The sequence below is a fragment of the Coturnix japonica genome, chromosome 3 (assembly GCF_054131305.1).
Source record: "Coturnix japonica strain WE chromosome 3, WE-NBRP24, whole genome shotgun sequence".
Classification (NCBI taxonomy): Eukaryota; Metazoa; Chordata; class Aves; order Galliformes; family Phasianidae; genus Coturnix; species Coturnix japonica.
Window position 1 is genome coordinate 99491309 of NC_140665.1, and position 24265 is coordinate 99515573.

At 53.2% G+C, this 24265-nt stretch overlaps 3 protein-coding genes across 25 annotated transcripts in view; all 3 read left to right on the plus strand.

Annotated features, from left to right (window-relative positions):
• OTOF (otoferlin) overlaps window positions 1-3285 on the plus strand; it is a 59072-nt gene extending 55787 nt beyond the window's left edge. For 13 of the 14 annotated variants that reach the window (XM_032443685.2, XM_085544178.1, XM_015859849.3 and 10 more), the window contains 5 exons: window positions 269-367; window positions 964-1205; window positions 1438-1616; window positions 1776-1876; window positions 2318-3285. In XM_032443685.2, the coding sequence (XP_032299576.2) occupies window positions 269-367; window positions 964-1205; window positions 1438-1616; window positions 1776-1876; window positions 2318-2498 (802 nt within the window). In that variant the 3' untranslated portion in view covers window positions 2499-3285. The remainder of the gene's footprint in view (window positions 1-268; window positions 368-963; window positions 1206-1437; window positions 1617-1775; window positions 1877-2317) is intronic. The other variant, XM_085544182.1, reaches the window with a different exon arrangement.
• A 3917-nt stretch (window positions 3286-7202) lies between these two features.
• Window positions 7203-18570, plus strand: DRC1 (dynein regulatory complex subunit 1). Of its 9 annotated transcripts, none has more exons than XM_032443648.2 (17): window positions 7203-7411; window positions 7903-7996; window positions 8524-8636; window positions 9714-9897; window positions 10342-10479; window positions 11114-11200; window positions 11397-11519; window positions 13088-13227; window positions 13565-13699; window positions 13830-14059; window positions 14453-14613; window positions 14774-14863; window positions 15492-15578; window positions 16196-16386; window positions 16807-16977; window positions 17298-17400; window positions 18373-18570. In XM_032443648.2, exons 1-17 carry the CDS (start codon window positions 7239-7241, stop codon window positions 18568-18570), a joined length of 2418 nt encoding a protein of 805 aa, XP_032299539.2. In that variant the 5' UTR covers window positions 7203-7238. The 9 variants fall into 9 exon arrangements, 8 of the variants coding, with proteins under 8 accessions (XP_032299539.2, XP_015715324.2, XP_032299538.2 ...); XM_015859838.3 differs by having other exon boundaries at window positions 18338-18535; XM_032443647.2 differs by lacking the exon at window positions 18373-18570 and adding an exon at window positions 17558-17755.
• A 53-nt stretch (window positions 18571-18623) lies between these two features.
• TRIM35 (tripartite motif containing 35) lies at window positions 18624-22962 on the plus strand. Of its 2 annotated transcripts, none has more exons than XM_015859840.3 (7): window positions 18624-18734; window positions 19226-19664; window positions 20382-20513; window positions 20660-20890; window positions 20999-21021; window positions 21439-21560; window positions 22233-22962. In XM_015859840.3, exons 1-7 carry the CDS (start codon window positions 18643-18645, stop codon window positions 22796-22798), a joined length of 1605 nt encoding a protein of 534 aa, XP_015715326.1. In that variant the 5' UTR covers window positions 18624-18642; the 3' UTR covers window positions 22799-22962. The 2 variants fall into 2 exon arrangements, with proteins under 2 accessions (XP_015715326.1, XP_015715327.1); XM_015859841.3 differs by having other exon boundaries at window positions 20418-20513.
• The last annotated feature ends 1303 nt before the right edge of the window (window positions 22963-24265 follow it).

A 24265-nucleotide genomic window follows, 5' to 3' on the forward strand; every position in this document is an offset into this window, starting at 1 on the left:
GCAGGAGGGGATCTCCAGCCCTAAGCATCCTGGGGACTGGGATACTGTCATGTATGCATAAGCTTAGGGGACAGGAAGGTAAAGCTTCCCTTGCTGCTCCAATGACCCCTCCCGTGTTGATCCCAGCTCCTGCCCATCTCTGGTTCGTTTATTTGGATAAGTTCCCTGTGAGCAGATCCCTGTGCTCTCCACGCTCTCATCCACCTTGTTCCCTTCCTCCTGCCCCCTCCCCAACACTTCACCTCCTTGTCTCCCTTTCTCCTGCCAGATATGAGCTCAGAGTGATTGTATGGAACACAGACGAGGTCGTCCTGGAGGATGATGACTACTTCACTGGCGAGAAATCCAGTGACATTTTTGTCAGGGGGTAGGTACTGCATGGTCTGCCTCAGCCCTGGGCATGCTGATGCTATGGGGAATGACAGGTAGGTCTGGGGGGAGATGGAGGTACAAGATTAGATAGCACCAGCACTCTCCAGAGATGTGGTGCCTTGCCAAGCTGGGTACCTCAGGTCCTGTCACCAGAGATTTAGTCAGCAGAGTCCACCCCACCCTAAAGCGGAGACTGCATCAGACCCTAAATCTTCCTGATGGGTTCAAATAGATACACCCTGATATAGGGAATCCACAGCAACAAATACAGACTGAGCTGCCTCTGCGCAAACTCCTTGCTCCTCTCCACCTCCAACATCCTCCTTCCTGGAGAAATATTCCCAATAGCCAGCTTGAATTTCTTGCACTCAGACCCCACTATTCCCTCTACATCCCTCCTCTGAGGCTGCTGCAATGATTCACAGAATCACAGAATGACTCGAGCAGCCCCAGCTCATCACTGAAGGCTCTTAGGCCCTTTCCACAGTCTGTCCATGCCTTGCTGGCCTGGAGGCATCCTGGCTGCACGTGCAGGATGGCCCCATGCCCTCTCCTCCCTTCTGGAGAGTTCTACCCCTCTGGATTCTGCAGGTGGCTGAAGGGTCAGCAGGAGGACAAGCAAGACACAGACGTCCATTACCACTCGCTCACCGGTGAAGGCAACTTCAACTGGCGTTACATCTTCCCCTTTGACTACCTGATGGCGGAGGAGAAGATCGTCATCTCCAAGAAAGAATCAATGTTCTCCTGGGATGAGACTGAGTACAAGATCCCAGCTCGCCTCACGCTGCAGGTCTGGGATGCTGACCACTTCTCAGCCGATGATTTCCTTGGTAAGGGAGGGGTCTGTTGAGCTGGGCAAGTGGGACAACCAGCAGGGTTCCATCAGGGGGTGGTGTGGGTGAGGCAACACCCAGACAGGAATGCTGCTTCTGAAAGCAAACATCAGCTTTTTAGTTCCCAAAGCAGTTCAGAATAGTTTTCCAGGGAAGGAGATGATGGCCAGTCCTACCTCCAGCCAAGGACTTCCACAGCCAACATCGGTGCTTCCTTGTCTCCTGCCAGGGGCCATCGAGTTGGACCTGAACCGCTTTCCCCGGGGAGCCAAGACATCCAAGCAGTGCAGTCTGGAGATGGTGACAAACGAGGCAGAGCTGCCCATGGTCTCAATCTTCAAGCAAAAGAGAGTGAAGGGCTGGTGGCCATTTGTGGCCAGGGATGAGAATGACGAGCTGGAAGTCACCGTAAGGATGGGGAGAAGGGGGTGATATTCCACCCTGGGGGCCACAGCCATTGCAGACCACCCCCATGTTTCTCTCTGCTCCCTTAGGCCCCCCTGTCACCATGGCTGGGGGCCAGGCAGGAAGCATAGCCTTGGACACAGCATCCTTCTCTCCCTTCAGGGGAAAGTCGAGGCTGAACTGCACCTCCTGACTGCAGAGGAGGCAGAGAAATCACCCGCTGGGCTGGCCCGCAATGAGCCCGACCCACTGGAAAAACCCAAGTAAGCAGAAAATCCATCTCCCCAGCAAATGCCTGGACTCCTATGAGATGCTGTTGGGTCATGCTCAGGGAGGGAGCCACGCATGGGGAGGTGAAGAAGGGTCACACCACAGGGATGGGAGTTATGGGCATGGCCTTCTCCTTTGGTTCCCCACCATTGTCCACTATTCACTGCCTGGCTGCCTTTAATTTCACTCACTTTTTCTGGCCTCCCACCTCCTCCTCCTCCTCTCTGGTCCTGACCAACAGGACACTAGCTCCCCCTGGCTCCCCCACATCCCTGCCCTTGCTCTGTCTGGCACATATCCTACTAATTCCCCTTACAAAGGTCACCCATGTATGGACCCCTGGTCTCCCTTTCCACCCTGTGGTCCTCTAGCTGTGCTACCTGCCCTCTCTCCACAACTGTGATGTTTATGATGGGTGTTTGCTTCCTCGGCAGCCGTCCAGACACGTCTTTCATCTGGTTCCTCAACCCTCTCAAGTCCATCAAATACCTCATCTGCACCCGCTACAAGTGGCTCATTATCAAAATCGTGCTGGCCCTGTTGCTCCTCATCATGGTGGCCCTCTTCCTCTACAGCATGCCAGGCTACATGGTCAAGAAGCTCCTGGGGGCATGAAGCATAGGGGCATCCAACCTCCAGCTCAGAACCATCACCTGCCCCAGCCCCATGCTCTTCTCCTCCCACAGCCTCTTGGCAGCCTCAGGACGTATTTCACTCCTGCTGAGCCTCCTCTTCTGCATTTATCTGTGCATTCCTGTCTTCACTCACACAGAAATGAGGCTGGAGGAGCTCCGTCCTCAAGGCTGGGTATCATTCCCCTGGGCTGGCAGCAGTGCCCAGCCAGCCCCTGCAGAACACCCACAACAGGGTCTTGTGGCCCTTTGCCCTTTGGGGCAGCAGTTGGCATCCCCCAGGGAGCTCAGCACCCTGCTGCAGAGGTGAGGAGTACAAGAGCTGAGCTGGAGCCAAGGTGCTGACGTCATTGGAATGTTCCTCAAATGCTCCTGAGGGGATACTGAGAAAGAAATCTGGGGGCTCTGCAAGGGGCTGACCCCACTCTGTCCTCCCTGGGGTACTAGCAGAGCCAGGGAAGCATCCAGCAGCACCAACATCTTTCCAGGGCCACTTACCTGGCACTGGCACTGGCTGGACAGCCCCAAGGCTCACGGGGAGCTACATCTTCTGGCACAGTGTGAGCTCCCTCCATCCTTCTCTCTGGCGGGTTTGGACTCATCAAGAGTTTTGGGGGCATTTCTGACTGTGTAGAGTGGGGAAGGAGGGAGGGAAGGGCTCTCGTCTAAGTTCTCTGTAATATTCAGCTGTTGATGACCCACCATGCTCAGCTTCAAGTGTGTAAGACCCTCATTCAGTACTTAAGAAACACTCGGAGATGTTTTTAGGAGATCTGTGTTTTATCCTGTCAAGTCTGGGCTCACCACTGACCTGCTCCTTACAGCCATTCTTGTCTCTATACATTATCTCAACACTCCTCAAAATGGATATGTCTCAGCCCGTGCAGTCCATGTGACTACTGGGCTGGTGGTGTTGAGAGGGGCTGCTACCGCCTACATAGGATGCAATCTCTTCTATCCACCACGTGCAACCTGCAGCCATGGGGCAGCTGATAGAGCAGAATCTGCTGTCTCAATCTGGGAGAGAGAAAAGAAGGGGGGAGAAATCTTAGGGCTCCCTTTGGATCCCTTTGAGCTGGAATTCTCAGGGCAGGAAGGCCAATACTGGGAATAGTGAGGAGCCCGGTGGCCAGGGACTCCAATACGGGGGCTGTGGTGGGTGTGAGCATAGGGCAGTGGGCATCTCCTGGACAACACTTGGCTCAAGCCTGGCCCCTTGATACCAGTTCCACCCTATATAACACATACCTCTCTCGATTGTCTACAATCCTCGCTGTCGTCCTCATATACCTCTGCACAGTTTCCCTCTGGGTTGTGCTTATCCGTGTGCTCCTTCTCACAGCATTCTGTGTGCACACAGGAAGGCTTAGTGGGGCACAACTCCCTTCCAGTGGGATTCCTCCAGCCCAGGGTGTAAATGCCCAGAAGATCCAAGGAGGGCTCCCAATGCTGGAGGAGGGTGGGAAGGCTGGGGAGTGGGCTCCTTCCTTACCCACAGCTTCACCCTTCGCAAGGACAGGACAAATATCAGAACTGACGAGCAGAGCTGTCTCCCGAAAGTGTGGAAGCCCAGTATTTTCATGACCGCTTGCAGCTGAGCAATGAGGAATAACTTGACTAGGAGCCAGAACACCTTCATGGAGATTCAAGGGTCCAGGCTCAGTGGCAGTCCTCCTGATCAGACCCATCCAAAACACAACACACAGTTAATAACAAGGCTCCTCTTATGCTCATCCCACCACTCCCAGAGTAACAACTTCTCAATTGCATAGATCCCAATGCTGGCCTCTCAAGCTGTGCTCCCCATGCCCATCCCAGTCCATTTGGCTGCATCAACCTGCACACCCAGCATTGCAAGGAGCCCAGGGGAGGCTGACAAGCCTCAAGGGGATGGATGGATGGATGGATGGATGGATGGATGGATGGATGGATGGATGGATGGATGGATGGGGCAACATAGGGCACCCGCTCCTACCCACCTGGTTTCTCCTTCTCCCAGCTCAACTGCCACGCTCCTCAGCTGCTTCCTCTGCCCTGCAGGCAGAGACTGGAGCACCCACTAAATCATTGCCATGACTGTGACGTGATGGTGACATCACTTGGATTCACAATGGCTGCCCAGGGCCGAGCTGCACCCAACCCTCAGCCTTCTCCTTGTCCTCCATGATAACATTGCTCACCATGTCCAATACACACGAGACTCTCTGTAGCCTTCCTCTTTCTGTTAAGAGATAGGTAACACTGCCCACCACATCCAATAAACACGAGATTCTCTGTAGCCTTCCTCTTTCTATTAAGAGATAGGTAACACTGCCCACCACATCCAATAAACACGAGATTCTCTGTAGCCTTCCTCTTTCTGTTAAGAGATTTACAAATCTCCTTGCTAAGCAATGTCCATCCTTCCTGCACCCCTCTGTCCTTGCACACTGACTGAGCTCTTCCATTGCAGCCCACAGCCTCAACCCTGAGGTACATCCCTTCCTCATCGCCCTTGGCTGCTCTACTGCACATGCACAGCAATGACCTGCATCCCCAAACCTCTATGTGGGGACCAAGGAGGTAAATCCCTCCCCACTGTAAGGGTAGAGCAAGTCCAAGAGTGCCTCCTTAGACTGAATGAGTATAAGTCTATGGGGCCAGATGGCGTGCATCCCAGGGTCCTGAAGGAGCTGGCTGAGGTGGTTGCCGAGCTGCTCTCCATCATATTTGAGAAGTCATGGCTGTCAGGTGAGGTCCTGGACGATTGGAGGAAGGGTCACGTCACTCCCATTTACAAGAAGGGGAGCAGGGAGGACCCGGGGAGCTACAGGCCGGTGAGTCTCACCTCCGTGCCTGGGAAGATGATGGAACAGATCCTCCTGGACAACATGCTCAATCACATCCGAGACAGCCAGCACGGCTTCACCAGGGGAAGGTCATGCTTAACTAATCTTGTGGCCTTCTATGATGGAGTGACAGCGTTGGTGGATGAAGGGAAGGCGACCGATGTCATTTACCTGGACCTGAGCAAGGCCTTTGACATGGTCCCCCACCACATCCTCATCTCCAAATTGGAGGGAAGTGGATTTGATGGGTGGACAACTAGATGGATAAGCAATTGGTTGAAAGGCCGCAGACAGAGGGTGGTGGTCAATGGCTCTATGTCCAGGTGGAGGCCGGTAACGAGCGGTGTCCCTCAAGGGTCTGTCTTGGGACCGGTGCTCTTTAACATCTTTATTAATGACATCGATGAGGGAATGGAGTGCACCCTCAGCAAGTTTGCTGACAACACCAAGCTGAGTGGTGCAGTCGATACGGTGGAGGGAACGGATGCCATTCAGAGGGACCTTGACAGGCTGGAAAGCTGGGCTCGGGTGAACCTAATGAGGTTCAATACGGCAAAGTGCAAGGTTTTGCACTTGGGCCGGAAGAACCCCAGGCACCTGTACAGGCTGGGAGGAGTTGTCCTTGAGAGCAGCTCGGCAGAGAAGGACCTGGGGGTCCTGATGGACGAGAGACTCAACATGAGCCAGCAGTGCGCTCTGGCAGCCCGGAAAGCAAATGGGATCCTGGGCTCCATCAGGAGAGGGGTGGTCAGCAGGGATAGGGAGGTGATCGTCCCTCTCTACTCGGCTCTTGTGAGGCCCCATCTGTTGTACCGTGTCCAGGTGTGGAGCCCTCAGTACAAAAAAGACATGGAGATTTTGGAAAGGGTCCAGAAGAGGGACAGGAAGATGATCAGGGGGCTGGAGCACCTCCCCTATGAGGACAGGCTGAGGGAGTTGGGTTTGTTCAGCCTGGAGAAGAGAAGGTTGCGGGGTGACCTCATTGCAGCCTTTCAATACCTGAAGGGAACTTACTGCCAGGAGGGGAGTAAACTCTTGGAAAGGGCTGACAATAGCAGGACATGGGGAAATGGTTTTAAGTTGAAAGAGGGAAGATTTAGGTTGGATGTTAGGGGGAAGTTCTTCACTAGGAGAGTGGTTAGGCCCTGGAACAGGCTGCCCAGGGAGGTTGTGGATGCCCCGTCCTTGGAGGTGTTCAAGGCCAGGTTGGACAGGGCCATGGGCAACCTGATGTATGGGGTCTCTGTGGGGATCTATGGGGTCTCTATGGGGATCTATGGGATCTATGGGGTCTCTATGGGGATCTATGGGGTCTCTATGGGGATCTATGGCGTCTATGGGGTCTCTTTGGGGATCTATGGCATCTATGGGGTCTCTATGGGGATCTATGGGGATCTCTATGGGGATCTATGGGGTCTATGGGGTCTCTATGGGGATCTATGGGGTCTATGGGTTCTCTATGAGGATCTATGGCGTCTATGGGGTCTCTATGGGGATCTATGGCGTCTATGGGGTCTCTATGGGGATCTATGGGGTCTCTATGGGGATCTGTGGGGTCTATGGGGTCTCTATGGGGATCTATGGGGTCTATAGGGTCTCTATGTGGATCTATGGGGTCTCTATGGGGATCTATGGGGTCTATGGGGTCTCTATGTGGATCTATGGGGTCTATGGGGATCTATGGGGTCTATGGGGTCTCTATGGGGATCTATGGGGTCTATGGGGTCTCTATGGGGATCTATGGGGTCTATGGGGTCTCTATGGGGATCTATGGGGTCTCTATAGGGATGCGCAGCTACTGCGCATGCGCCGCATCCTTGTTGCTAGGCAAAACGGCAGCGCCGTGCCACTACGCGTGCGCAGTAGTTGCGTCTCCAGGCAACGCGTTTTCGCATATGAGCCGCGAAGGGGGTGAGAGATCGGCGGGGTCGAGGTGGAAGGAGCCGGTATCGGCCCCTGAAACGGACCCGAACCCGGACTCAGAACCGGATCCGACCGAACCTGGCCCCGAGGAGCGGATCGCCGCTCGCCGTCTCCGCATCGCCGCCCGCCTCGAGGCCCAACGGCGGTGAGAAGAGGGGGCGGCCATTGCGAGGCCTGTTCTTCTGCCTGATCCCTTCTGACCCCTATCCAGGCCCTTGCTGCCTTTGCTGCCTTGATCCCACACCCCCATGGGCCAGGCCTGTCCCCCATCCCATCAGCACTGTATGAAGGCCAGGCCTGTCCCCCATCCCATCAGCACTGTATGAAGGCCAGGCCTGTCCCCCATCCCATCAGCACTGTATGAAGGCCAGGCCTGTCCCCCATCCCATCAGCACTGTATATGAAGGCCAGGCCTGTCCCCCATCCCATCAATACCCCCAGCCAGCACCAATGCAGTGCTGATCCCCCTGGAATCCACCATTCTTCCTCTTCTTTTCTGCACTTCTCAGGGCACAATGAGGCTGCTGAATCATTCTCTCTATGCTGGGATGGAGTCACAAGCTTTGCAAGGTTATCTCGCAACTTTAGGGAGATAGAAGTGCAAATGATTCTGTCTTTTTTCCCTTTGCTGCCCAGGCAAGAGCTTGGAGAAGATGAGGAACCAAAGGAGGAGGAGGAGGATGTGGAAGAGGAGAGAAACAGCCACAAGGAGGTGGAGGAAATCCGGCAGGTATGACAGTAAGACAGGAAGGTCCTCTTGGATCCCTAAGCTGCAGGCATTTGGCTTCATGCAGTACTCAGTGTCACCCAGCAGCCTGTATGAGAAAGGACACAGTGGCAGAAGCTCAGTAGGACCAAGTGGGAGGAGACTCATGGGCTGCAGATTGAAGACAAGATTTCCCCGTAGCAAAATGCCCATGGATTGGAGGGTTCTGAGATAGGAGCTGTGCATCCAGACTCATATCCCACTGTCCAAATATAGGGGAAGCAAAACAGAAATGTGCACTGAGCACAGGCCAGTTCCTCTTTGTGCTGCTGGCCTTCAGGGCTCTCCAAGTGAAGGAGGATTCATGGGTGCACTGAGGTCTTCCCAGTGCTCCTCAAACCCTGCTAGAACATGAGAAGATGGAGCTTATGGGTCTACATAGGTTTCACAGTGTGGGGATATGATCTGGAGCCTTGACAGCATGAGAGCAGCTCCAGTATCCCTCCCTCCAGAGTTGAAGTTTATAGGTATGTGTATCATCTCCTTCACAGAAGCTGGCCAAGCTGCTCTTTGAAGGCATACGGATGGTGACAGAAATCCAGGTGGCTACTGACTTGAGGGAAACACAGAGGAGAGCAGAACAGGCAGAGCTGAAGAAACAGAGGTAAGAGATTGTGGTGTGGGTTTGCTCTGCTGGAAAGGAGAGATGCAGATGTTTGTGCAGCTCTCTGAGCACTTCCCGAGATGGCTGCATTACATGCAAAGCATCCTAACTCTGAGCATCCACATACACTTAAAAGTTAGGGTTGCACTGCAATTAATTGCCAAAGGACACCAAGAGCTCCCAGGTCCAACCTGCCACAGATGGATCTTTACAGAGTGTTTTTAGCAGTGAGTGTAGTTATTAGCTACAGCATGAGTAGGTGCAGGGCCACCCACACCAGGCAGTTGTGTATGAGGACTGAGAAAAATGTGAGGCTGTGCTGATGTGAGGAAGTGGATATAAATGTCTTCATGGTGAGGGTGGTTAGATGTTAGGTCAGGGGCCCATGGTGATGTAGGGATATTCCAACTCAGCACTTGCCTGAATGAGGCCCTGCACTATCTGCTCTGCCTGGTTAATCCTACATTAACCAGGACCCGGTGTTTTCCTGAGGCTCTTCCAGCCTCAGTTATTCTCCAGTCCCTCTATGGAGAGACTCCAGTCTCTCTCCAGATTCTCCAGTCTCTCTATGGCTGCCTTGGGTAACCTGTCCTGCCCCACCAGAGGGATCTCTAAGGGTCTGGCTGTTTCAGCCTTGCCTGCACAGATCAGCTAAGGAACACCGAGTCCTTTCTCTTAATTGCCTTTGGAGGGCACTGTAGGAACAGTTTGTGGGAGGCTGGCTGGAGCAAGGCGTCAGTTCCTTGCTCAGAATTTTTTCTATTAAGCCTATCTATAAGGAGCTGCATATTTTAAGCCCATAAACAGCCCATAAGGAAGGTTTCAGAGAGGCAGTGGTGGAATGTGTGTGGGAGAAACTCAGTCCAGCTGCACGTGACAAAGGGAAAGCACTCCCTTTGATGCTCCAGGGTTGGGCTGTGTAGCTGGGAGTTGTGTCACCTCCCACCTGCTGCCTCATCTTGATGCCACTTTTCAAGCTAAGTTATTCAGGAGAATGTTCCTATGGCTTTGTATGTGGTGTAGGCCACTGAACCACTTGTTGCCCTGCAATGGTTTACCTTCTTCTACTGCCCACAGGGTGGAGAAGCTGGAAAATGTAGCCAAGTACAGTGCTGAAAAGTTTGAGGAGATCACCTCGAAGTGGGCCTTGGCCAAAGATATGACAATCCCTCAGGATCTGTGGCAGCTGCTGAACCAACAGCAGCAGCTGTGCACGCAGCTTCTGGATGAGAAGAACAAGCTCATTGGTGAACTGCAGCAGGTAGCGTGGGGGCCATGCGGAGGTAACCAGGGAGGACTGGAGTTTTCAAGCTTTGGAGGGTGCTGTTCTAAAGCAACAGCCATCCCTCTGGCCCACCGAGGCCCCAGCACACAGCTGGGATGCATGCAATGTCAGTTGGTCCAGGCCAAGAAGGGGATTGTTTTCCTAAAGGGAAGCAAGTCTTCTCCAGAGCAGGTTCCTTGGCCCTCAGCAGCAGGAGTGGCCTATTGCAGATGTTTCACCTTCCACTCCATCTTCTTACCAGCTATGACCGACCTTTGGTGGTGATGTCTCTCCTCCCACCTTTCCTCCTAAAAATACCTCATGACTTGCTGGCCTTTTGTCCTTGTCACCTTTGGAAAAGGCAGGATCTGGGTCCTACGTTCTCTGTTATCCCCTAGTAAAACATTCTCTCTGATTTCAGCATCTGCTGTCCTCCTCCAGGAGCTGAAAAACAAAGATGAGCAATACGTGCAAACCATTAAGAAGCAGTCAGATGACATCCACCTGCTTTTGGAGAGAATGGAGGAGCAGACCAGGATGATGTTAAGAACTTACCGTCACAACATCCATCAGATTGAGGTAGCCAGTTCATTCGGTAGAGGTAGAGCTCAGGGAGAAAGACTGCAGCTGTTCCCTTTTCCATATCTGTTGCCAAAAGGCCTCAGCCTCTTTCCACCAGCTGGGTTGATTATTGTCCAGAGCAGAGAGCTGATGTCTTGGTGAATGAAGCTCAAATCTGGCCAAGCAAGAGCACTGAATGATGCTGGGTGCTGAGGGGCTGCTTTATACGATGCTGTGGATGACTTTGGTTCAGCACAGAGTAACATGGTAACATTTGAAAGCTATTGCTCTTTCATGGCTGGTTAATTGTCTTGCTAAAAGCCAAGAAGGAGCCTTGTTGGTCATGTGTCTTACCTTCTGCAGAGCATGGAAAGTCACAAATCAGTGTTGTTGAGCGAGGGTTCAATATCAGACAATGATTTCCATTGAATTCACAGAGCTGCCACCAAAAGCAGCCCTCATGGGTTAGGGTGGCTTACAGCTGTCCCAGTGGGCTCACAATGTCAGATCTCTGCCATTGAGAGGAGACATCAGGCCTGTGTGTATATTCATCAGACAGGAGCAGCTGTCAGTCCTCTCCTGGTGTGGACTAGAACGAGGCTGGCAAATTGAGGTGCCACTGTGATGGTAAATGGCTCTGTCTCCTTGGCAGAAAACTTTTGAGCATGAACGGCGAGAGCTGCTGGACAACAACAGGAAGAAGTGGGAGGAGGCCATCCAGGACCTCAACACAAAAGAGGTAAAGTCCCCATGAGATTTATAAACTCTGATGGTGGCTGCTTGTTTAGGTGCATGGTGGGCAGAGGGGCAGGTATTTCAGCCTGCTTTGCCAGGGAATAATCCATGCATGACCTTGCTTAGTGCTGGCAGAGGGAGCTGTGATCATGGGAGGAAGCTGTCACCGCTGATGGATGATATTCTTCTTTTGCCCTTAGCTGGAATACCTACATTCCCGTGTGAGCAAGATAGAAGAGTTTGAGAAAGAGCTGAATCAGCTGCGACTGCGGGATGAGGAGGAGTATAACAGCATGAAGATTCATCTGGAGAATGATGTGCAGGTACAGAAAGGGCTGGTGTGTGCCATGTGGTGTGACAGTTGAGCAGACCACCCTGGTTTGTTCATTGCTCTGGAGGGCAGCTGGATGGTGTGTCTGGTATCTGATCACCTCAGCTCTTCAGCATGCACAATCCAGCTCCATGCCAACAGCATGATGGAGCTTTTAGTCTCTCCTCTCAGTGGGATCCACAGCACAGTATCAATGTGCCTTTGGCTTCTAAGCGGTCTTTAGCAGCTCTGGGATCTATGAAGCAGCTGGGAATGTTGAGGGTTTTGCTTCTTCAGAAGTCAAGTTTGGTAGGAGGATCAAATAGTGTGAGTGTTTTGACAGCAGATCATTTCAGATCAAATTAACTGCCTCCCTTGCAAGGCCTAGGAGGTTTGAGTTTTTGCCTCTGACATCTAGCTCTGGGTTCATGGTTTCTCTAATACCCATAAAGTCATAGAATCATGAAATGGCCTGGACTGAAAAGGACCACAGTGATCATCCAGTTTCAGCCTTCCTGCTATGTGCATGGTTGCCAACCACCAAACCAAACTGCTCAGAGCCACATCCAGCCTGGCCTTGAATGCCTCCACTTCAGCTTCCTTGGCTCAGCAGAGGACACAACCACAGCTGACACCTTCCCTGCTTGTTGTTATTTGTTGTTTCCCATGCTGCATGGTACAAACAGATTTGCATTTGACTTAGTAAGGCTCATTGCTTATTGTGGTTTCACCCAGCAGGCAGCTCAGCACCACACAGCTGTTCACTCACTTCCCTTCAGTGGGGTGGGAGAAGGAATCAGAAAAAGGTGAAACTTGTGATTGGCATAAAGACAGTTTAATTGAACAGAAAAAGAAGGGGAGATAATAATAATAAAGAACATACAAAGCAAGTGGTACACAATGCAGTTGCTCACTACTCCCTTATCCCCTCCACTTTTGTTGCTGAGCATGATGCCATTTGGTATGGGATATCCCTTCAGTGATTTTGGGTCAGCTGTCCCGATTCTATTCCCTTCCAATACCTTGTGAACCCCTTTTCTCTTCACTATCCATGTGGGCAGCAACGAGAAGCAGAAAAGTCCTTGGCTCTGTGTAAGCACTTCTCTGCAACAATAACAACATCAATGTGTTATCAGAATTCTTTTCCTCCTAAACCATAACACGGCACCATGCCAGATACTACAAAGAAAATTCACTCTGTCTCAGCCAAAACTAGGGCAGTCCCACATGATGTTTTCCTAGGAGGCCTGGGGAAATACAAGGTAGGAGCAGTGTCTGCAAGGTTTTGCAACACAAACAGCAGGTGAAACATTGCTGTTGCAAGGGGGGACACTGTCCACTTGATAGAGCAAGTCCAAGGGGACAGTTCAGATTCTGTGACTTCATATTGATAACTCGGGCTGATATAGATTGTGTAACGTTCACAAATGTTTCTGAGCCATTTAGGGTGGGAGAAATATGCCTGGGAAGCTGGGTTTGGAGTTACAGGTTTGGAGTTACTTACATTACTGAGTTATAGTCAGGCTTCTCTGTGTCCTTTGCTTACAGCACAGCTTCTTTCCATGTTTTCTGAATTGACAGAACCTGGAGAGGCAGATCCAGCATATGAAAGCTGTCTATTTGATCAACCAGGAGAAGCTGGAATACAACCTTCAGGTGCTTAGGAAGCAAGATGAGGAGAACACCATCATCAGGGCACAACAAAAGAGGAAGCTCAACCGGTAAAAAACCATCCCTGGAAAACGAACAGGCTCTGCTTTACCTGCTGCCATCTCCCAACATACCATTTGTTTTTGTGGGAACCATCACTAGCACAGGATTGAGCTCTGACCTGCCCCATCCCTGGGCAGGGGGAGAGTTTAGTCCAGGGCAGCACCATCCCCAGAACAGTTTGAATAATCTGGCAGTGACCAAACTGTGCCAACTAGGTGGGATTCAGTCAGGTCTTGGTGCTGGTCACTAGCAGATGGGTAGCTCCAACTCCCAAAGCCTTCATACATGTGAGATTTGCCCTAAGGTGCCTCTTTGGGAATTCACAGCTTTGCTATCCCTCTCCAGGCTCAACAGCTTACTCAGTAATCTGAGAAAAAAACTGGTCAAACAAGAGAAGCAGTTCAGAGAGGAGAACCAGAGTCTTGTAGCTGAGTGCGAGCGCATCAACGGACGATGCAAGGATGTGCAGAGAAAGATGAGGTGGGCTGTGTTTGGAGGCCTGGCCATCCATCTGTGATGAGGCTTCAGAGCATTTGAATGACATACAGAGGGGGGCTGACTCATTTATGGACACAAAAGCTGCTTCTATGGGCTTTCTTTCTCTACACAGGCACTTTGCAGCCTGTGATGCTGACAAGTTCGTGAAGGTCTGGCTTATGAATGAGGAGGAAGCCAAAGGGTTAATGCGGAAAGCTCTCGATGCAGATCGAATCATTCACACCCAGCAACTGGGACTGCCCTGGGAAGAGCCTCATTACTGGTTCCTCAACAACGTCGGCCCCTGCGGGCAGTACAAGGCAAAGAAGACGGCAAGCAAATTGGCCGCAGAGGTCCTGACAGGTGAGACACAGCCTCAGTGCCCTTGTCACCTCTGTGGCACTGGGTAACCCTCACCTTCCTCCATGAGAGCCCCCACAGTCTCTCCTGTCTTTGTCATTGCAAAAGGATCTGACTGACTGTGTGAGTTCAGTCAGGTTTGGTATGTGCCTGCTCTGAGCTGGCTCATTTCAAGCCACCTTGGGGATCTTAGCACTGAGCTGTGCTCATTGCTCCCAGCTCCAGATGAGCTGACCCAGAGCCAGCTCACATCCTGGTCTTTTTGGCATAATTTCCAGGTCACCAGGATGACCGTGATTTCCCTGATGAAAGCTGCAGTGATGTTACTAGTACTGACCTGGGGGAGCACAGCCAAAGCATAAAGACTTTTTTTCTCACCCTTTTTCTGTCTTTCAGAGAGCACCAGTGGGGCACAGGAAAAGAAAGAGAAGGAAGAAGTGGGCAGCGGAGAAGGCCGGAAAGAAAACATAGCAAAGGCTGGGGATACAATCAATCCTCTGCAAAATATATCCAAGAGAACTGCCAAGAGGATCCTGGAGCTCGTGAGCGATGAGTCGGTGCGTGATGATGCAGTAGGAGGAATATCCTCATGCTGCCCAGCTGCTGCCCTTGGAGGGTGGCACAGCCATAGCATGGCACAAGTTGGCTGCAGGGTGCTGGGTTCTGGGCCTGAATGGAGATGCTCACTGTTTCTGTGCTTCCTTTGTGTCTGCCAAGGGTTTCCTCATTGAGAGAAAGCTGCTGGGGCCTCTGCGTGCGCTGGGAAAGCATGATTGCACCCTCTTGAGGCTTGACTCCATCTTTTCGGTGAGTAGTCTGTTGGCCCATCAGCAGCATCGTGATAGTCTGAGGCTTTGCTCTGAACTGGTCAGGCCACTGCTGGGGAGCTACCTCTATGTTTGACCTCTCTCCTCCTGGAAACTGGGAACCAAGTAGGAAAGTCTGGAGCAGGAGGCTGGAGAAAGGTCTGGAGAACATGAGGAGTGATGGGCAGCCAGAAGAACAAACTGTGATTCATAGAGAGGGTACAAAACCCAAGGATGGCCATCAGAGAGGAGAAGGGCTGTTGCCAACTGTCTGTGTGCTATAGGATTGAGAAGCCTGGGGAAGATCCAGCTGTGGAACTTTGTGGCATAAGGGGAGAGGAGTATTGTGGGAGGGCATGAAGCACTGTTGCCAGGTGCTTCTTGTCTCAAGGCCATCCTGCTGCTGAATTAAAAGCCCCACGGCTCCTCTGATCAGTTCTCAAAGCCCCCCATTCACAGACACCTCCACCTATCACATGCAAACCACCTTCTTACCGCTCACTCCTGCTCAGGCGCTGTGTAACCATAGACAGAGGAGCACCCTTTCCTCCTGTAAAATACTTGTTGTTTTTTTAGCTTCCCCTCCTGTGTTGTCTCAGCGATGCTAACCATGTTCTTTTGCTACCCAGGCCCTTGAGATTGACAGTGAGGATGACCTTTACCAGCTGATGGATTTCTTCCTGAAGTACAAAGCCAGGGAAGGAGCTCTCAGCCAGGTAGGACTGCCAGGAGAGCCCAGCAGAGCAGGGCTTATGTGGAAGGAGGAGCAGAAGATCTCCTGAACATAAAGGGAAGGCAGAAATGGGGCAGGGGGCATTAGAATAATGCTATGAACAGTGTCAGGGTTGCTCTATGGCCACACATCTTGGGACAAAACCCACAAGGCTTGGTGTGGGGAAATCAAGGTCAGTGCCTGCCCCCAACCCAGCAAGGGCTTGGAACAGGCCTGGGCCCTGGCTATGAGGTCATTCACTAGAGGAGGTGGAACTGGGCTGATCTCAACAGGACATTTAAACAAGGTCCCTTGTATTAGTGATTATGTACCCAGGGACTTAGCAAAGCAGTGCTAATTGACCTCCAAACTGGAGAACATCTCTGACCCATTTTATGGTAGCTGCAAGCGCAGTCTGTTGGTAAAAATTAGGTTGATGGATTGCAGTCATCCTCTGCCATGGCTAAATAGGGCCTCTTGCTCATCCATTCATGTCTGGGCTGCCTAAATTTGCCAGAGGATGAGGCTGCAGGTGCTTGGAAGCTCTTGGGAGCAAGGTGGCTCTTGGGGAGGGGATTTAGTGGGTAGGCACCATGCCCAGCTTGCTGACCTTCTTTCCAGAGCCAGGGAAGCCCAGGTGGAGAAGATATCACAGACCTGAGTAAGGACAGAGCAGGTGGTGCATCCAGTGCCCAGAGTGATGAGCTCCAATCCTCTCAGGGACCTTTGGGCTCCCTTCCATCTGTGTACCTCCATGCTGATGACGTCCTAAAGATCCTGAAAGCTTTTGTGCAGGATTTTCACAAACTGAGGTGAGATTAAGGGCAAAACAGAACTGCTGTCATTTGGAGGGAGAGAGCCAGAAAGGGTTGAGGCAACAGGACAAGGGACTTTGGGGGTGTGTATGGGCAGGGATGGCGGATACTGTATTGCTCTGTCTGTTCTGAGAGCCACTTCATGAGGTTGCAGTGGGGTTGGGGATGGTCCCACCAGGGAAAGACATCCATGACAGCTTCAAACCTCATTGCTGAAGTGAGGGTTGGCTGGGTACAACCAGGCAGGAGATGTACAGCAGCCTGGAGTGGGAAACAAAGCCATGAGGACGGCTGGTTCCATTCATTTCAGGGTTGTGTTCATTTGTGTGATAATGATGACAGCTCTCTGCAGCTGAGAGCTATCGGGCTATTCTTCATGAAGAGCTGAGCCCCAGGACTTTGTTCTCTGTCTCTCAGGGAGGAGGAGGAGAAGGAGGAGGAAGAGGAGGAGGACAGTTCTCCAAAGGAAGTGCTGCAAGTACGGGACAGCTCTAAGGATGGGGAGTACTGGGAAGCCTTGACACACGTTATCCCAGAGCCAACGCTGAAGCTGTGGGATGCTCTGGCAGCGGCACTGGAGGAATATCAGTGAGTACCTGGCAGTGATGGTGGGGACAAGGTAGGCTGATGATTTGGCTGTGTTGGCACAGGCTGACCCTGCACACTGGCTGGGAAAGGGGTCTGCCAACCTGGCTACCACTGCTCACATGGGTGGGGGCTCAGCAGGGACCTCTGCAATGTCCTGTAGGTGACTGAGAGACACTGGGCACAGGGTGACAAGGGACAGTTGCCCACCTCCCTGTATCCCTGCAGATGGGCTTCACAAAGGTGTTTTAGACCCCAGAGACCTCCTGGAATCACCTTGCCTGTCCCTGGGGCCAGGTTAATTCTCTGCCTTCTTTACACAGCAACATCCTCACACGGAGGGCCAACCTGATTGCTGAAGCAGCTGTCCTACAGCAGCAGAATTCAGAGCTAAACCTGATGCTAGAGCAGTTCATCAGTTCTGGGGTGAGTGTGATGTCCTCCTGACCTGCAGCCTGGGGACGGGGGTGCTTAGGCCAACAGTCCTGTACCTGCAATGTGATCCCAGTGGAAGAGGGAGGTTAGCACTGGGTCACAGCTGTCCCCACTGTGTGCCCACACACCTAAATACTGTCCCTGTCAGGCTCAGGATGCCTTTCACCACAGGTAAACAGCATGCTGCTCTCCCCTCCTGTGCAACAGATGGACCTGAACCTGCCCCATCCTGGAGAACCACAATGAATGCATAGATCCAGGGCTCAGCTTTTCTCTGCCACAGGCAGAAGCTGTGTCTGAAGCCAGGACTTGCTGTCAGAGCCTAATAAACCTCTCCCAAACTTGAGCCAGCAGTGAGTGTGTGTGTAGCCTCCAAGTAGTGTTCTTCCCTCTGAAGATACTAGGGAGCAGCAGACACTGTCCAAACCCAAGAATTGCCTGCAGCATAACCAAGCCAGGACCCCTCTTCCCACTTTGTGAGCTCTCAGCCTTACACTTGGGCAGAGTGTCACCACCATTGCCTGCCTGCTGGCCCCATAGTGGTATCAACCCTGTTGTATTCCCCTTTTCTTATGTACCAGCATACAGCTTGTTGCAGGGACCCAGGTCAGCGTCACCACCAGCCCTCAGTGTTTGAAAAGCCGCCCTTCTCTATTTAGTTTTACACTTTATTCCACTCTTTTGCTTCCTTTTTTCTCCCTGGAATCCCCCCAAACCATTCACCCCTTAATTATCTTTCCATTATTATCCCAGATGGACCCAAATCCTGCATTTCTAGGGCCGACATTGGCTCATTGACATTGGCTACAGCAGGATGACCCCAATGAGGGCTGCTACATCTCTCCCTCCCCTCCGATTCACACTGCTTATGTCTCACTCCCAGCTTTCCTGCCCAGCTTTATCTTTAGCCTTGACTCTCTTCACACAGCACCTGCAGTTTCTCTCTCTACGTTCACACCACAGCAAAAACAACCCCATTACGATGCTGCCCTTGAGTTGTTTTCACCCTCCTCCTACTCCCCACCATGGGACCCATCACTTTGCATGGCCACCCCCGAGGGATCGGTGCCTCCTTATCTCCAAGCCACCAAACCGCCGCCTTTCCTCGGCTGTACGGAAGCATTGAGCAGACATGGGCCGGGCTTAAAACCCTCCCCATAAGCACAGCCCGGCCCCCGCCCGCCCATCGGACCGCCTTTCCATCCTCCGGTTCTGGATTCCTTCCCGAACGTGATGCTGCCGGCAGCTGCTCGCGGTGCGCACCGACAGGCTCGGCGTAGGGCTCGCTGTAAACGCTGCCACCCGTCCGCATCGACCCCGGCGAGGTAATGGGGGGGGATGGCAACGAGAATAGGGTCGTACCGGTGTGACAACGGGGATGAGGACTGAGCTCCGGGATCGGGAACCGGGGATAAAGGGCACGATACTGGGGTGACGCTGGGGATAAGAGGCAGGATAATGGGGTGGCACAAGGGCTGAGGGTTTGGACGCCGAGGTGACAGCAGGGCTGGGGGTTCAGGCAGGCACTGGGGTGACACGGGATGGGGCTTTGGACACCGGGGTGACACGGGGGTGACGCTGGGGATGGGGGCTGAGCACCAGGGAGGCACTGGGATGGAGGGAGCCGAGCACAGGGGGGCACCGGAGCTGGACATGGCCGCTGTCCGCCCCCTCCCCGCGGTGTCACTCAGGCCGGTGCCGGTCGGGAGGAGCTGTGGGTGAGTCAGGCAGGAAACCCGCTTGCATCACGAGTGGGGCTGTTCTCTAGTCGCTGCTCTCCGGAGCTCAGATCCTTTCGCCTTTCCATCCCCAACAGCGCCATGGAAAATGAAGCCAACGCCCCGTCCTCCAGTTTACTCTCACCCTCCACGACCCCCTTCAAGGAAGAACTGCTGTGTCCCATCTGCTACGAACCCTTCCAGGAGGCGGTGACTTTATGCTGCGGACACAACTTCTGCAAAGGCTGCATCAGCCGCTCCTGGGAACACCGGCCCCACATGTGCCCCGTCTGCAAGGAAACCTCCTCCTTCGAAGACCTCCGTGTCAACCACACGCTTAATAACTTGGTGGAGATGATCCTCCGAGAGGAAGGGAGACGACAGGGCCGACCGGCCGCCCTCTGCCCCCTGCACCACGAAGAAGCCAATCTGTTCTGCCTGGATGACAAGGAGCTGGCGTGCTTCGCCTGCCAGGGCTCCAAGCAGCATGAAGGGCACAAGATGAGGCCGGTGCAGGAGACGGCGATGGATTTCAGGGTGAGGGAGCAATGCTTGGGGGTTGATTGCATGGAGAGAGGCAGCACTCCGTTTAGTGGGGTTCAGGCTGGGATACGAGGGTGGGTGCAACCCTACGGCATCGCTGCTGATGCTCTCCCTGCCTTAATCATCACCCCAACACCAAGAGCCTGCGGGAAAGGGAAGCGTGGCGATGCTCCCGTGGGTTGGGAGGAGTTTGGAGAGGTGCCACCGAGCCGGATCCGGCTGTGCTGGTTATTGCAGCAGCACCTCGGGGTTGGGAGTGCGGAGCTTTGGGTTGAGTTAGAGCAGCACGGCTGCTCCTGGCCTTGAGGAGAAGGGGGGGGATGTGGGAGAGGTGGCCCCGAGCACAGCCCCAAGCACAGCCCAGAGCACAGCCCTGAGCCAGAGCCAGGCGCTGCTCCAGGACACAACCGCTGTGACTCAGCCCGTGGGGAGATGCCAGGTTTCAAAAGTCGCAGGGCAAAGAGCACCGAGCGAGCTGCGACTTGACAGTGTGTTATTTAAAAAAAAAGAGGTTTAAATATAGCAGGGAGGATTTGCCATGGAACAAACCTCTGCTTTGCTGCTTAGGGTCTGCGCTGCGCCGAGGTGCAGGAGGGCAGTGCTGGGCTGCAGGAGGAGGGGAAGGGATGGATGGAGCAAGGATCCTGCTTAACCGCGTCCTGCCGGGGTTGGGGGCTCTTGTCTTTCTGCATTTGAAACCTGGGGATGTAGGCTTGCGAGGGTCCTGAGGGCGTCTCCCCCCCGCAGGCCAAGCTGAAGAACATGGAGACCTCCCTGCAGGACAAGGTGAAGGATTTTGGGGCTGTACATCGCTCCTACGAGTCCATCTCCAAACACAACAAGGTGAGTGGACAGTGCTGGTGGGGTGGCAGCCTGGTGGTCCCTTCTAGGAGGGTGGCAATGAGCCCAAACCCCTGCATATATGTGCACTTACATGCACAGAGGGGATTGCAGAGGTGGGACAACCTTAACATCCTTACACTGGGCAGATGGAGGCCAAGCGACTGGAGGAGCAGATCAAGAGGGAATTTGAGAAGCTACACGAGTTTCTTCGGGATGAGGAGAAGGCGCTGCTGTCGCAGCTGCAGGAGGAGAAGCAGCACAAACACAGCCTCATTGAGAGCAAAATGAAGCAGCTGGCAGAGAACAGCCAGGCGGTGCGCAGCGAAGCCCGACAGCTCCAGGCTGACCTCCAGGAGGACGACTATACCTTCCTCAAGGTAATGTCCTGATGGGGTCCCCATGGTTCAGCCACAGCACCATCGGGCCTGGGGTGCTGGTAAGCCTTAGGAGCAGAGTTTGATGCCTTCTGTCTCCTTCTCTTTCAGACCCACAAGAACCGTAAGCGCAGGTGAGTCCTGGTCTCAGCTGTGTCCTCTGCTTGGTAAGACCAGACAGGTCCCCATGTCATAGAATCATAGAACCATAGAGGTTGGAAAAGACCTCTCCTTTAGCTCTTCCCCACCATACCCACTGACTATGTCCCTCAGTACCACATCCACACGGTTCTGGAACACCTACAGGGATGGTGACCCCACCACCTCCCTGTTCCGATAACCCAATGTTCCCAATCCCAGTGGGGGGATTTGGAGTAGCCCCCTCCCCGGGATGAGAGCAAGGTGGAGGCCCTTGGAGCTGGAGCTGGAGTTCCTGCTCTGCTCATACAAAGGGAAGGCAGCTTGGGAGGAGACATGGGGTGCTGCCATGGAAGCCCCTGCAGGAAAGCAGGGTGCCAGCATCCCATCCCTGTCCTCATCTCCTGCCCTAGGATTGCCTGCACGGCTGAGGAGCCAGAGGCTGTGCCATTGGGGATGCTCATCGACTCCGCCAAGTACCTGGGCTCGCTGCAGTACAATGTGTGGAAGAAGATGTTGAACATCATCACTGTGGGTGAGGAACTGGGAAGGGAATGTGGTCCAAGGATGAGATCAGCCTCTGATCCAGGCAGCCCAGGGGGAATGGTACTGAGGGCATGGAGCATCCATGCACACCACTGGTTGTTCAGTAGTCATGGGGTGCTCTGTGGTGCTTGTACTCAGAAAAGGGAGCCTCGAGGGATGCATTCTTCCATGCATGGGTGGGTTTGTGCCTTTGATAGCCACCAGAAAGGAGATGATGGGTAAATGGGTGCTTGGGGCTCATCCATAAAGCTCATCCTTTAGACAAGCCAGGTTCAGCACTCCTAATGCAGAGATTCAGGTCCTCTAGTCAACCTATCCACACTATACCCACTCATAGTATCATGAAGGTTGGAAAACAACTCCAAGATCATCAAGCCCAACCACTGACCCATCCCCTCTGTGTCTACTCTTAGATCCCCAAGTCCAACCCCAGCCCACTGCCCACCCCCCCATGCCCACTGCCCACATCCCTCAGTGCCACATCCCCATGGTTCTGGGACACCGCCAGGGACCCCACCACCTCCCTGGGCAGCTGTGCCACTACATCATTGCTCTTTCAGAGTGTTATTCCCTAATATCCAACCTGAACCTCCCCTGGCACAACTTGAGGCCATCACCTCTTGCCTCTAACGCACATCCCTAATGCATATCCATTTTGCAGTCCCTTTCAGCTTCAACCCCAACTCAGCAGCAGGCTGGCTTTCGGTGTCTGAAGACCTGACCAGTGTCACCAACGGGAGCTACCGGCTGCTGGTGGAGAACCCCGAGCGCTTCACCTCGGCCCCCTGCATCCTGGGCTCACGTGGGTTCTCCACCGGCTTTCACACTTGGGAAGTGGACCTGGGTAGTATCACGAACTGGAGGGTCGGAGTGGCCCAGCTGCGTGGTGGCATCCATTGGACCTTCCACCACGACGCACGTTCTGGGTTCTGGTATATCTATCGCCTTCCTGGGATGAACAGCAAGATGTGCCAGGCATCCAACATGGCTCGCTCGGTGGTGGCACTGGGGGAGCTGGTGCGTATCCGCGTCGAGCTGGACTGCGACGAGGGCGAGCTCTCCTTCTACAACGCCGACTGCAAGACGCACATCTTCACCTTCCATGAGAAGTTTGGAGGCACTGTATTCCCCTATTTCTATGTAGGGGGCACACCAGCGGGTGCCACACCGGAGGCGTTGCGTATCTGTCCCCTCCGTGTCCGCATCCATGAGGATGTCCCCGTGTAGGGCCGCTGTCCCTCTGTGCTGTGTTACCTCCATCCTGGGGCTCCCCGGGTGCTCTTTTAGAGTCAGCTTTCCTCAGAAAAAAAAAGAAGAGAGAAAAAGAGAATTTATGTATGTGTTACCTCTTTTTTTATTATTATTATCTTTAATAAACTGCTATTCTAGTATTTTGGTGTCACGGTTTCTCATCATCTGTGCCCACGTCCCTCCACCTCCATCCTGCTTCTCTCCCTTATATACCAAAGTGACTTCATCCCTTCTCATCCCATTTTTAGGGGGTTTCCCATAAATCCCCCAGCTCTGGGATGGCAATGTGCAGCGTGCACTCAGAGGTGGAATGGAGAGGACACAAAGCTCCTCTAGCACAACTATAGGGGGAAAACAGCAGCCTCCCATTGTCCCCGAGTACCCTCCAAGCATGTTGTACCAACAGCCCCAAAGCCATAACCCAGAGTGGGTTTTGATTTGCATTATAAACCCTTTTCCCCTTTAAGTCCCTGCATGGTGCCAAGGCCACCCCGGTGTCCCCAAGCCCTGGGACGCGGTGCTCCAGGCGGCGCCTGGCAGGATGATGACATGAACAGGCTGTTTCCATGGTTTCTCACCATTTGAAGAGGATGCTCCTTAGGAACCAGAGCTGCTGGCAGAAAAACAAAAGGAGGTGTTGAAGGGGGGACAACCTGGGGGTCCTCCTCCTTGCTGACGTTGGCTGACGTGGCCCGTCTCCAGCTGAGCACCCCTGATGTAGGGAACAGAGGCAGATCAGCGTCAGCATCCTGCTGTGTTGTTCTGCCCATCACTTCTCAGCTGGAAACCTGGGCATCCCACAGCCCGTTTGGGCACAGCAAAGCATCCTTTGGAAGGAAGAAGCAGTGAAGCTGCTGAGCTGGACGCGATGTTTCTCTTTGTGAGCCCCGAAGGGAGTGTTTTCCTGCAGTGTCTGGCATAAAAATGGCAATAAGGAGTGAAACGGAGCATCACTTTAGATGACAAAAATGAAGCATTTTGACTTTTTCTGGATGATTTGTTGGGGAAAAAAAGCATTGTTTGCAGGAAACAATATGAATGAATGGCTTGGCTCCTTAACATGGCCATTTTTGCGTGTAATAAAGGTTACTGCTTCTTCCCCAGCACTGAATCTCATTCGCAGAGAGGCAGAGAAATGCCTTTAAGACAGCAATCTCCCCCATGGGCTGAGCATTTGCTCTCACACCCAGTGCTGGGAGATCCATTGGGAAACACAAGGGGGTGCTGAGTGGGACCCCCGCTTTGGGTCTCTTCCTTGGTGAATAGCTTAGCTCAGACCTTCCTCCTCGTAGCATTTCAGGCTCTTGTTTCCTTGTTGATCCTCATGATTTCCACCTTGTTTTTGGCTGTGGATTCTCCCCAGCGGATGCTGCCCGACGCATCCGGGGATGGAGCGATATTTCAGGCGATATTTCGGAGAAGCAGACAAATCTCCCATTGGAT

Excerpts from the sequence above, each read along its gene's own strand:
- TRIM35 (XM_015859840.3), top strand. The coding sequence starts at position 18,643 with ATGCTGCCGGCAGCTGCTCGCGGTGCGCACCGACAGGCTCGGCGTAGG. Across the intron at positions 18,735-19,225 it reads TCCGCATCGACCCCGGCGAG|CGCCATGGAAAATGAAGCCA; the intron begins GTAATGGGGGGG and ends CATCCCCAACAG. Across the intron at positions 21,022-21,438 it reads CACAAGAACCGTAAGCGCAG|GATTGCCTGCACGGCTGAGG; the intron begins GTGAGTCCTGGT and ends CTCCTGCCCTAG.
- DRC1 (XM_032443648.2), top strand. The coding sequence starts at position 7,239 with ATGAGCCGCGAAGGGGGTGAGAGATCGGCGGGGTCGAGGTGGAAGGAG. Across the intron at positions 11,201-11,396 it reads AGGACCTCAACACAAAAGAG|CTGGAATACCTACATTCCCG; the intron begins GTAAAGTCCCCA and ends TTTTGCCCTTAG. Across the intron at positions 17,401-18,372 it reads AGCAGTTCATCAGTTCTGGG|CAAAAACAACCCCATTACGA; the intron begins GTGAGTGTGATG and ends TTCACACCACAG.